The 13,904-nt window shown below is 38.6% G+C and overlaps 1 protein-coding gene across 1 annotated transcript; it reads left to right on the top strand.

Annotated features, from left to right (window-relative positions):
* Window positions 1-5,191: 5,191 nt before the first annotated feature.
* Window positions 5,192-13,904, top strand: LOC146460031 (uncharacterized). Its single transcript, XM_085088812.1, has 7 exons — window positions 5,192-5,355; window positions 8,304-8,454; window positions 8,869-9,059; window positions 9,692-9,771; window positions 11,119-11,317; window positions 11,861-12,081; window positions 13,416-13,904. Exons 1-7 carry the CDS (start codon window positions 5,282-5,284, stop codon window positions 13,871-13,873), a joined length of 1,374 nt encoding a protein of 457 aa, XP_084944938.1. The 5' UTR covers window positions 5,192-5,281; the 3' UTR covers window positions 13,874-13,904.

Genomic DNA, 13,904 nt, shown 5'->3' with positions numbered 1-13,904 from the left:
TACTTTATCCGCTGGATAAGGCACTCTTCAGCGTCTAAAATATACTTCACGTTAAATGTTGTCCAAGGTTTTCGTACACTCCCCAACTAAGCTCTGGTTAGAGTATGCATATTTGCTTGTGCACGGGGAAATACTGAAATCTTTGCACAGATTGAAACTGTCGGATAGTGACTTATCCGCTGGATAAAGTTATCCGGCCTTTGAACAACTGGGGCCTGATGTTTATTGTGAAGCTTATGGCAAGGTTGCCTTTTTGAGAATTTTTTTAATATTCAGTGTGCAAGAAGTTCAAATGTGAAAGAGACGTGGCATACGTTTTTCACCTTGAGATTTCATTAAACTTCAAGATTGATGACCAGCTGCATAACAAAGCACCTCTGCGTTAGGGATTCTGTCCTAACCTTTAATATTGGAGAGTTTTCCGAGTAGAAACTATCGAACATTATTCGGTTTTTCTGCAATCCTGTTTCATTTCTCACAAATGACATGAGATGAGGTAAATTTGGTTTCTGGAGACTTCGAAACAACATGAAGGCTTAAAGATATCTCAATTTACATTTCACACAGGTGTGACCACTCTCTTTTGCGGTGAAACTTCTTGCTCGATTCATCCATCTTTAAGAGTTTTATTATTCAATGCCATATTGTGTGGCATTCAAGTGTATTTTTCATGACATACAATTTATCATATTTGAATATATTCGTGACATGCCACTCATTGATTCTTACGCAAATATTTGTTACTCTTGGCATTGGCAAATACAGTTTGCTACAGTTTAAACGAACGTGGAAACTGGCACAATTGGAAGTCGTGTCTCTACGGCCTATAAAAACAGATTAACATTTGAAAATGAAGTGCATTGCATTCGATTGACTTGCTTATAATAAATAGACCAGTTCTGAGCCTAGTTAAAAACAGGCAGTTCACGGCCGTGTTATACGCCTTCTAAAAAACGGTTACGGTAAACGACGGTTAAGGGCCGGGTGTGTCATACAGGATATGAGCAAGCTCGCGCCCTGATTGGCCCAATACTATCAGTTTATGTCGTACGAGTAGAGAAGGTGCGCCGCATAAATGACGCGAGAAAATGGTTTCTTTTAACATGAAAGTTTATTTTAGTATGTTAATTACATGTCATGTGCTACAAGAGTTGTTTGCAGAATACAACAATTTTTCCACTCAATCAACTCACAGCCAATCGAGCGCTGCAGATAAATTTGATGGGGTGGAATAATAACCCATTTTACAGTTGTGTGCTCACAGATTTGGTCGGCTGGAGTTAACTTTCTTATGCTAGCTTGTTTGTATTTACATTTAACTGAACCACCATGGATTGCATCAAAACAAAGTCAACTCCAGGACAGATCACTAAGCACAACTGTATAATGGGCTCTTGGGGTTAGGTTAGGGTTAGGGTTATGTGGGTGACTATATGGTACCTTACCATGAATTACTTGCCGGCTTTTGGTTAATATGGGCTAAACGATCAAAAAAAAAAAAATCAAAAAATCGTGTTGGAAGAGCATGTTTGACCGTTGAGCCACCTCTCTCAACATTGCATTTTTAAAAATGGCTTCCCATGTTTGATCTAGATCAAACATTTTCATCCATTTGATCGTTTAGCTACCTCTTGTACACAAAAAAAGCCCAAGCGGGAAAAAGCAACCAATCAGAGATGAACTTTGTTTGACGTCTCAACTAGTTACGTCATAATTTGAGCGGTGATACGCAAAAGTGTAACGTGGGCTCACTTTGTCCGATGTTTTATGTTTGTTTTAATAGCCACCGAACGTTTTGTGTGACAAACACATTGTTGGACGAAAATGTTTGTTCGTTTAGCCCAGGCTTTAGAGAGCTAATGAAATGCACGGATTTAGGGTTGAAGACGACGACTTTATTATTTATCATCACACTCGACCATACGTAATGGCCAGTTGGTAATTATGTGTTGAATAATTTATTTTGGGTAATATATTATATGCATATACTTATGGGATGAGAATATTTGTTTTAAAAACGACTAAATTACTGAGATCAATATGAACTTGTATGTTTAAGTACTTGTATCTACAAATAAATATGAATTGCTGTAAGCTCTTGTTGGCACTCAGCATTAGTTGTTTTTAGTAAACTCGGCGTTACCTAAGATATTCCATGCCCTCGGACTGTGAGAAGCGTTGGCAATGCGAATTTCGGAGAAGGGACGAATGTTTGATTTTATCAACATAGTTGATAACTAAAGGTAAATTGGCCACCATTAAGAGATTCGAGTGCTGACGTTTCTAGCGTTAGGCCTACGTCAGAGCTAATCAAGGAATTGTGGGTTGTATGTGTTTATATAGTGGGCAGTGGAGCTATGCTATTGGTGGCACGAGACCCAAGGAACGGCTCTCGGGTACTACAGCGAGGGAGGCCGGTATGCTTTGTTCAAGAAAGATGCTTGTACGTCCCCAACCGATTTTGACGAAAATAAACTATCAATTTGTTTGTTAGCGAGCTCCTACTTCGTGAAATAGGAGCTTGCAGCAAACTCTGCTGGGTTTACATGGAGATCCCCGGTAATAATGCTTATGAGATAGGCATAAGCAAATCAATCTTCTCAGCATTTTAACTAGTGGGCGCGGACTTTGCAGTCGGTTATGGCTTTAATCAAGTATATATTAATCAGGAGGTGGGGGCGGGGAATAGGTCCAATTAATGCACTGTAAAATCGATTATATCAGTTTCTGCCTGCTAGACAGTATATAACAATGGTACCAAGGCCGCGTGAATTGGCGAGGAGCTACAAACAGTAGAAACGACAAGTTGCCAAAAATGTATGGTGCAGAGCCACATCTTATTTTCGGATATTCGTTTGAAGTATCTTTCAAAATTTTAAGGCAATGACCGAAATATTTAGTAGACGTTCCCTCCTATGGATAATTTATGGGAACGCCCTCCTACCTATTAACGCCCCCTAAAATAACCAACCCTTACTTATTAGACAATAGAGAAATCCGAGGTTTCTTGATAGTCGAGGGAGTGGGAAAAAAAACGCGAACAAGCAACGGGTGCAAAACAAGCCCAGCTACGAATCAGTAGCATAATGAATTCTACACTGAAAAGTGTTTGTTCAGTCGTGATTGAACATACTTTTCAATTCGAATTTTATCGAATGCCAGAGGGGTAAATCCGGAAAAAACGGTATACGTTACTGATTTAGTGCGTTGATCTACAAGAAATATTTTACGACAATAACAAGCAGACGATTGGAAGCTGCATAGTTCGAGGGTAAGCTGGTGACATCGAACATAATTCCTAGATCTGACAGAATTAGTTGGATTCTACTCAGACAAGTACAGTCCTCTCCCGGGTTGTGAGCCTTTTGTGGCGTGGACGCTTGAGTGACCTCCCAGTGCTGTGCCGGCGGGAGCCTTGCGTTCCCAGCAGGTCTAACCAAAACGGTTTGGGTGTCCAGGTTTGGCATTATGCGTTGTGCGTGGGGCAAGTAATTTCACCATTCATGAAAAACAATTTGTCTGCTACAGTGAAACATCAACGACCAATCCACAGAATTCTAACACCTGGCCCCAGTTGTTCAAAGGCCGGATAACTTTATCCGCTGGATAAGGCACTATTCATGCTCCAAAATATACTTCACGGTAAACGTTGTGCAAGGTTTTCGTACACTTCCAAACTTAACTGTGGTTAGAGTATGCATATTCACTTGTGCAAGAGGAAATACTGAAATCTTTGCACAGATTGAAACTGTTGGATAGTGACTTATCCACAGGATACAGTTATCCGGCCTTTGAACAACTGGAGCCTGGTGAAGTAAGAGCCTTCCTCGCGAGGGCGCATGATGGGTTACGGGAAACTGAGCCGAAAGGAAGCTACAACGTTGACTACCCAACTCTATCTACCAGGAAGAACTTGGGCATTGCAACGTGGAAAATCAGAACGATGTATAAGACAGGGAAGACAAGTAGAGTACTAATGCTAATGCCGGGCAGCTTGCAATGGGAGTCAGAAGGACAAAAGGAGCGATATGTGGAATTGTCACTTTTTTCATTTTGTACAATAAACTGTTTAAAGGTAAAATACCGTTGATGATTTATACTAAAAAGTCGGCTAATTTGTGGTTGTGTTTTGTGACTTTGAAAGGTAGCAGGTAAACTTTGCAAAGATCATCTGGTTTTAAACTATAGGATAAGAGCCTTTTTTTCTGTTGCAGTAGTGGTCGATAATCCTCACTAGCTGCATGAAGAACTCGCAACCTATCGCATCATATTTTGCATGTGAATGTGCTTCTATCGATGGACGCCATGGAGGGTGTAGGAGTGGCAATTTTAATTAACTATTTCAGTCACCGGGAATACGGTGTTAATCAGGGTATAGTATTTGTTCACTGTACGAAGTTTCTGGTTGCCGGTCATGGACCCGCCATGGCCATGGCACTAAGAGACAAACACAAGTTTTGAAAGAGCCAATGTTTCACCGCTATAGTAATCCTGCCATAAAGGCCGGAATATATCGCTGGAAAACCCACGTTCAGAGTCTCCTTTAAAGATAATAATTTACCGAAGAACCTTTTCTGCGCTGAGAGCTCTTGGTCGTTAGTAGAATATTGTAAGCTCCTAACACAAAAACAGGCTCATTGCTAATCTCAGTGGAAAACTGAAGTACTTATCTGTGTATAGTTTGAAATACGTTAAATATGGAAGATTATCGACAGTTGCCTGCAAAAACTCACCATATGGTTTGTTTTTCAACTGATATTTCGCCTGTTTGTTCGTCCTCAGTCGCTCTCAGGTTTCACAATCGCTTTCTCGTTTTCTTTCTTTCTTTCTTTCTTTCTTTCTTTCTTTCTTTCTTTCTTTCTTTCTTTCTTTCTTTCTTTCTTTCTTTCTTTCTTTCTTTCTCTTCTTTCCGCCCGGGTTTGTCGACATATTCAACGAATACAAGAATGAGTTTTTTTTCCAAAATTCTCGTTTGTTTTTCTAAAAGTAGTTGGCCATCCCACTTCCCCACCGAAAACACGCGGGTTGCAAGCACAGGATTGTGGCATTTCCATACGGGGACGGACGGACGGAAGCAACGTCATAACCACCAAACTGGGCTCCGGGCGTCGGCGCGCGGAGCTCCGCTGTAAAACTTTCGCCACATGCGTGAGGTCCGCGCGTGTTCGCGTGGTTACTAAGCACCCTAAAGGCAGATAAAAGATTTGAGGGATTTGAGGACGCCAGATTCGTTTGGGTACACGCAGTCCAATCTGATGAGGCTTCTTGATTTTTGAGCAATATGAGAGTAGTTTTCCTTTGCAAGGGAACTAGGGGTGATGTTGCTCCTATATTAGCCCTCGCGCTGGGCTTCAAGTAAGTAAAGTTCCTCTTGAAGTAGGTCAGTTTAATTAACATGAAAGCTGCATATTTGCCTGTCTGGTACTGGATTTTCTCAGCCAGACGTTTGTATTGCAGAACGTCGGAGTCAAACTGTTTTATGTGAATGTGGTTATAAACAATTATTTCAAGTGCATTTGACGTATTGTATGCAACAAAAACAGCTTTTCCTCAATTTTTTCCTCGTGTAACATAATTCTGCACGGTTTCTGAATCATGCGTGCTTGGGGGGTTCGGAGTGGGCCCTTGAAAAATATACACAGTCTCGCAAAATAAACCGAAGTCGCGAATCTCGGATTTTGTACACTGGGTCTCGAAATCTCGTTTTCTGAGCTTGCTAGCTATACTTATAGTGGTAGGCAGTAGTTATTAATATAGTCCCATTCTCGGATGTTTATTTTGGCAATCCTGATGACCTCCGATACGCTATTTTCGATTGCTTTCTTTCTTGCCTTTCTTTGTACTATTATTTACCGGTGCGGTGTTAAAAAATTATAAGCATTTGAATGGCGTATCTTTCGATTAGCATCTTTATAATGTTTGGAATAAGCCTTTATTTCATAGTTTAGAATTTACCCGCGACTGTATGCCATCATGATGATGTAAACAAAAGAACTGTTTACACTCGGTAAGAGGTCAAAAATAAAATCCAATCGTGCGATTCAAATTGAATCAACTTGAACTGTAAATACCAGGATTACTGTTTTCTGAAAAAAAATAAAATAAAATAAAATAAATAAATAAATAAAATAAAAAAAGGAAAGGAAAAAAAATCAATTAATTTTCAGTCACTGAAAACAGCTGAATTATCAGCATTATTTCATTTCCTGGTAGACCCAGTTAGCCCGCGAGAGCAGACGCCATTTTCGGGTTTTGTTTCACCGTCGCAAAATAAGGCGTCTGCTCTCGCAGGCTACAGACCCACGCGTTCACCCACCGTTGTTTGCACAGAAAATGAGGTCCCACGAGCGAAGGTTACCCAGTTATGTCGAATTTCATTTTTAGTTTGCTCGTTTACCTCACTTTTTTCTCAAAAGGCAAAAACATTACATTTTTTGTCCATTTCTGTTATCATTTTGAAGGAAACTATTTGTACAGTGTATGTTGGAGGGACACATTTAAACAACATGGTATCATTTGTGAACAAAAAGCAAAGAAGAGAAGCAAAGTAGTTTGCAATTTGAAAAAAATATAGGAATAAGTTATTACTCAGGATGCCCTCAGGGCAGACCGTGTCAAAATTTCATTCGAGTTCCTTTTTTTTCCTTCCTCGTAGTCATAAAATGCAATGAATAAATTAATTAACGTGAATTAAATTTGGTTCTCTCCTTGAGGGGGTATCTTTGTCTTATTATCTTCAACGAAAACAGCCCAATCAGAATCCATTTTCTGCTCATATGTCAGTAGAGAGGGGACATGAGCAACTCATCCTTATCTGAGGCCCTGCCAGGGGGGGTCCCGTGTCGCTTGTCTGAATTTGAAAATGTCCCGTGTCGGTGTTTTGTCAGTGCTTCATGTCGCTGTCGGAAATTTAATGAAAATAGTTTGTCCTTGTCGGAATTTAAGGTTAGGAAAAATGGTGCGTGATGCGGAAAATAGATCGCGAGCCGAGGTTGGACTTTATCTCCTCAGACCCACACAGAGTATGCCGTTTTCAAGAAGAAAATAAACCCTTTTGAAGCGGTAAATCAAAAGAATAACTTCTAAGAAGTACTCAACAGTTTAAACGGTGGAAATTGCAGAGTTCCTGGCGAAGAAATCACGCTTTTGTGTGACAGTTATAGGACCACAATGCAAGGAGGAAAGGTCATTGATAAGCTTAAACACACATCACATCACCTTGTAGAACTGACGCCTAAATGCTACTGGAAATCCACTTCACAAAAAGATTTAAGGTTTCATTGTCAATTTTTACTAAAAGTTTTCATTTAGGAAAGCTTTTTGTCTGTTTTTCTTTATGTTTTTCGATGAAACAACGACAATTTGTAATCTTAGACTTATTGACATTACATAACCAGAATGAATGTTTGCCAGGCCTGGGTCATTACGTTATCGTAACAGACATTTTTGGTATGGTGACAAGTAGTGTAACCCAAGAATATCAAATCAAATATCACACTAATATCTCTATGTTTATGACTCAAATTATTCCATTAGCTCAATCTCGACAGGAGGATACGTTTCCAAGTGGGCCTAGTTAACCATACACCAACTCATCCTGCATAATCACCCATAGGCATCTTGTTTTATTAAAAACTGGATCATTGTATAATGCAATTCCAGGGATTCGATTGGCTTAGCGGCCATGGTATATGAACCATTATACCATGCCCGAGAAATAGCGACTATTAAGTTGTCCTCTTGTTATTTGCAAAGCAAAATCAGCAAGATCTAGTAATATTTCTTGATTGTTTTTAATAAAACAATTCTTCCACTTGCGCTTGTTGGATATGAGATGATTATAGCCAACTCGGCGCTACATGCCTCGTTGGCTATCTATCATCTCATATACAAGGCACGCTCGTGGAAGAATAAAATATTTTTAAGTATAACATGTGCAAAAATGGGGAAAATCTAAGAAAATTGAAAAGTAGCCTAAAATATAATTTAATCAACGAGTCACAGACAGCAACCAGGAGCTGTACAGACATCCTATGACATTAAAATGATGCACCAAAAGTGTGATACTTGCTTTTAAGTTGCCATTTATTAGTTAAGAATTATAGCGTGCTTGAGTGCAGTATGGATTGATTTAAAATGCTAATCAAAAATTCATATTCATTTACTTGAATAGTTCCCCCCCAACCTCTGTCAAACGTTTTTGTTTTCAATTTGACTACTAACCAGAAATTACTTTACCTAAGATTAAGAGATTTAATAAAACATTAATAATAAATTATTTATCGTGGTTGTGTCTTCTACAGACAAAGCAACCCAACAGATTCTTGCATTCTAGCCAGCCATGCCTGCCACAGACTCAAATTTGACAGCATTCTCAAAAAGCATGATGTTGGTTTTGTAGCTGTGGATGAGCTTGGAACAGAAAGTGGACCTCGAAACATTGAAAAACTGGAGGTACAGTGTCTAGCTTATTTTTGATTAGATAAGCTGTCTGAGTGTTATCTCACCTCATTCTCCTTGCTATTAATTTTAGTGTGTTTATATTGAAAAGAGGCATACACTGTATTTTTGACCATTAAACCAAGTTAGCCAACCTTTTTAAAACTGCTATTCCGTAACTAAAACGTGGGGATTAGTGCCACGTTATATTATTTTAAGATTGTGATGTACGTAAAGTGCATATAAACCAGAAATTGTATTATCAAACTGCATATTAAGTAATTGCTGTGGATGTTCCAAAATACCCGGTAAGTGTTGCAGGGTTGCTTGCTTGGAGTTTAAAAAAGCAACTTTTAAGAAACTGAAATCAGAAGAGTAGGTAAATTGGAGACATAGCATGTTTCATTACATTGTTTTGTTGTTGAACAGCTTCAAGTGTGTAGTGGAAGAGGTTTCTCTAAGGGCCAGCAGCAAGACAGAATCATAGAGATGCACGGGAGCTTGAAAGCTTGCAGAGGAGCAGATGCCATTGTTTTTAATCTCTTTGCATGTGAAGGATGGTTCATTGCTAAATACTTTGATGTACCATGTGTTGCTGCATCTCCATTTGCTGTCACCAGGTAATATAAAATTGGTTCATTGTAGGAGGTGCCTTGAGGGGATATCACCTTCATTCAGACACCCTTTTGTCACATAATGCCATCCCTTTTCAGACCTCAAAGTATCAAATCTAATCCAAATTCTGATATTTGAAAGTCTGAAGTGCTTAACACACCACATCACCATACCACCACTGCATTTTTTAACAACTTTATTGGACACAAAACAATTAAATACCAAATTTTAGATAAGTAAATAATTATATATTAAATACATGTAAATAAAATTAATAGTGAAACTTAGTTTTTACCAAAGTCATGATGACTTGGAAATGTCGGATTTTTTCCTTATTTTCATTAATGTACTTCGAAATGCTCTCTTATTAAATGAACTATCAATAATCAAAGATAAGGGAGTGCATTGAATAATCTTGATCCTCTGCAAAATCTGCAGGGGATGCCAGATATGCATCTCAAGATCCATTTGTTTGTTGATTGTCCCATACAATCTTGACTCCATATGCAATTAGGAGTGTGTTCTTTCTTTGTTGAATGCAGTAAATAAATAAATAAATAAATAAATAAATAAATAAATAAATACATACATACATACATAACAAGTAATAAAGCATTCTTTTCAATTATTGTTTTAGAACACCACCTGTAACATTTGAAAGCAAATTTGTTGATGCTTACCCAGATTTGTACCAGAGATTGCGGGATTCACCACGAGGTATTTTAAAGTCTTCTTGCTGAAAATCTGCTAATCAAATTTTACTGTGTTTGACCAGGGAGAATGATTTTAAGCCGAGTCTTGTGTTGTATTGTCTTTGTTTAATACTGAAAGGAATCAAGCTTTTCTCTGTCTCTTGGTAATGGAGGTTTACCCATATGGGGCTGATTTCTTGTCATGAACTGATACAACAGGCTTCTTGGAAGTGAGGAGAAACTGTTTGTCTTGCCTCACTTTCTCATACCAAATATAATGCAGGGACTCTGTTGTGTTGTGTTGACTGTGAGCCAACCTATTTTGTGGAATTTCCATGTTTGGTAGTTGTTTAATATCAAAGTCTAATCAACGCACTGCAGGGTGGGTTTTTATCAAGCCTTTCTGAATTCTCACATTATCTTGTTGAACACAACAGGCATGCTTTCATGCTGAAAAAGAGAAAACATGAACTTAACATTGCTCAACAGCCACATATTTGTTGACCACATGAGTCATACAGTTCAGTTATGTTTGTTTCCTTTTCTTTTACCCGTACATGTAGATGAGCATTGCATGAAAGTTTATAGATTAGTTGCCATTAACAGTACCAGGCTGTCATTAGCAGCTGGTAGGTTGCTATACTTATGGCTGCCAAAAGCTACAGTGAAGATAGCCACCGCTAATCAGAGTTTGAAAATGACTCAAGGCAACAACAATGGGATGATGTTCTATTGTTTATGACTAGCTGCTGCTTACCTTTTGATGCTGGTAGCTCCAAAGCCTCTATGTTGTATGATCGCAAAGTTATCATTTAACAATTATCCCTGAAATTGCATGGAATGTTGCCTGACACCTAGCCAACAAGGCAGTAGGCCAAGTGGGCTAAAATCAGGGGACGTTCTGCAAGATTGAGCAGGATAAATGTTTATTATTCAACACATTGATAACAAAGTACAGTTTTATTGCAGAAGAGCTGGAGACAATCTTTATTTTGCTCTTTTTCTCCTGGACACGTGAAATTACGTAGTCATGCATTGCAGGATTTCTGTTGACTACGGACCACGAGTATTCAGTGCACCATGACCATATTCTTAAAACAATTCAAATATGTAAGGTACAGTGATAATGACAATAATTACATTTGTATAACTGATAATGATAATAATTTATTGTACACGTATATTACTAGTATTGACTACTTTGTTTGTAGTGCTTTACTAACCAACTACAGCTTACAATTTAACTAACAAGGTGCAAGTTTAAAAAATTGTTTTGTAGAGCTTTAGTAGTAGCAACCAAACTGCTGTAGTTCGTCCATAAATACTAAATAAATAAGTAAAAGTCATCATGACAGCTTTCCAACCCCTATAGGCCGAGTGAGTTATGGTGACATTGATCACTGGATGTGGCGACTGTACTTGGATGATTTTGGTGAATTTTGTGACAGCATTGGCCTTCCAGTGTGTCCCTATGCTGAACTGATGCCTGATGATCCACTTCCTCCATCCACTAGCTTACTATATGGCATCAGCCCTAGAGTGATTGAGAAACCGCAGTACTGGCCAAGCAGGTTTGTTCAGCCACTTAAGAAATTAGAGGTTTAACAAAATGATTTGGCTGCAAGTTTGGCCTCGTGAGAAGGCGGAAAGGTGAAAGATTGTTATAAGCTGTGAGCTGACCATCAAGTGAGCATGCATTCATCCATGGTTGAATCATGGCCATACAAAAGGTATTGCTGCACTTGCATGCACACCCGAAAAAAGATGGTATCTGAGTAATAATAATAATTTATTAGTGTATTCCTTTTATAAGGCTGCACACTTCCGTTACAATCAAGACATGAGGAATATTCCACTAATCTGACCTGTTGTAACAAATTTTAAAAGATTCAAATAATTAATTATGAACTTGTTGAAATTGCCAGTCTCGTGGAAATACCGACTACAAAATCATGTAGTTGATAGTCACTGTACTATTAAACGACTTGAGTAAATAGTTTACAGGAATTTCTTGTTCTGCGTGTTGTACCGTGATTCCCTGATTGAAAGGCCACCATACTATCCATTACACTACTGCGTCTTTGGCAAACTGAATGATCTCTTTCTTTCCACAGTGTGATTCTCTGTAGCTACTGGTTCTTGGAATCGCCATCAGAGCCTGTTGATGACGTCAGGGTGTATCATCCCACATCAGGTTCTAGCACCCTACCAGATTTTTTGTCAAGTTTTAAAGAAAGTGGTGACCGTCCAGTTTATATTGGGTTTGGTTCCATGGAAGAGCTGGGATTCTTTTCCAGTATTGATTGTGTTGAGCTCCTATGCATAATGAATGAAGGTAAGTGTGGTTAATTTATCGCATTGAGTTTGTTGCAAACATGGGACTTAAGATAGAGAATCAAATGCATCACCTGTACGCGGAGCATTTGGATGCTCTCACATGTTTCACAGACTCGTGGTGAACTTCAATGAGCAATAAGAGTAATGAAATGACAACATGTACATTTTTAATCCTGTTTAACACAACCTCCTGACCAAAATGTGCCATCCCCCCTGCACAATGTTGAATATCATTCCTCAGAAACTGTCTTCCATGTAGCCCAAAATAAATTACTAAATAGAATGAATAAATAAATAAATAAACAAATCAACTTTGATAAATGAGGGTGACACTTAACAGTCTGTTACAACTGACAAACTTGTGGCCCTCAGATTTTGGATTGAATTGGAATTTGCAAAAGTTGATAATATTTTTTGAGGAGAGGGGCAAACCAGTCTGTAGAGAACCTCTTGGAGCAAGGATGAGAATCAACAACAAACTCAACCCTGTTATAACACCAAGTGTGGGATTCGAATGCAGGCCACGTTGGTGGGAGGGGAATGCTCTCACCACTGTGCCATCCCTGCTCCTTCCTTATTTGAAGAAAGGAAGGAAGGAAGGAAAGGGAAATTTGTCTGTATGAACTGTACCAACAATTTTTGTCGCTCATTGTTGGTCATTTTACTTACTGTAAACACTGCTGTTTATTTAATATGATATAATTATCTGAGACAGGCCACAGTGTCAAAAGCATTAAGGGAAGAAAGAGGCAGTCATGTTAAAGTGAAATAAATTTATTCATTTAATCATGAAATTATGTGGCAAATGGGACAATGTGAATATATATTAATTGAAATTGTCCTGCGCAACTAACATTTTCATTGTATCCCAAGTATCTTAAAAACCTAATTGATTACTTATACATAATTTTGTATATTGATAGCTTTAACATTTACATGTACACTTTGGGTAAAATTCTGAACATGGCACAAAACTGAAATGTACTTTCCTTTTGAATGTTGTAAGTCCATGGACTATTGAAGTTAGCTGTGTTTATGCTGTAAGAGCTGAGTGTTTCATGCACCCTTTCTAATTTTGAATTTCAATTTTTCTCTAAAACAAGCCCTCCCTGAAAATAAACCCCTTAAAGGTCATTTGAATGAACATAAGCCCAAGGTTATGAGAATTTCATAACATGTCCAAGAGAGGGTGTGAAAAATCACATACCATAATTTGTTATGAAACAGGTTTGAGGTGTAGAATGGAAGGGAAGGGATAAAACGCGATAGAATATATATTAACAAGAAAAGAAAAAATTAATAGTGCTGCCTTTGTAATCAATTCTTTTCCAGGTCTTGTTCAATGTGGCAAGAAAGCACTCCTACAACTTTCCTCAAACTCTAACCTCCTGAAGTCTTGGGAAATGTTATGCAAAAACTTCCAAAACTGCAACATCCACTGTATCATGGAGTATGTCTCACATTCCAAGCTCTTCCCACTCTGTGAGACTGTGGTCCATCATGGTGGTAGTGGGACAGTTGGCATGGCATTGAAGTGTGGAATTCCACAGATTGTATGTCCATTCATGTTTGATCAGTCATACTGGGGTGATAAAGTAGCTTGGATGGGCGTGGGTGAATCTGTTGGACACCCAAGGTCGCTCAAAGCTGAGGCATTTGCCTCTGCACTTGGTAATGTGGCAAGTGAAGACATCCGTGGCATGGCTGTTTCATATGGAAAAATGTTACAGGGGGAAAAAGGTGTGGAGTTTGCAGTCCAGCAACTCATGAAAGAGTTTAACACATTATGACAAATTATTATCACAGGCATAACTTATTGAG

The sequence above is a fragment of the Pavona decussata genome, unplaced genomic scaffold, assembly GCF_977016875.1.
Source record: "Pavona decussata unplaced genomic scaffold, jaPavDecu1.1 SCAFFOLD_215, whole genome shotgun sequence".
Taxonomy (NCBI): domain Eukaryota; kingdom Metazoa; phylum Cnidaria; class Anthozoa; order Scleractinia; family Agariciidae; genus Pavona; species Pavona decussata.
Note: the sequence above shows the minus strand (reverse complement) of the source record. Positions and strands in the feature narration are given on the sequence as shown.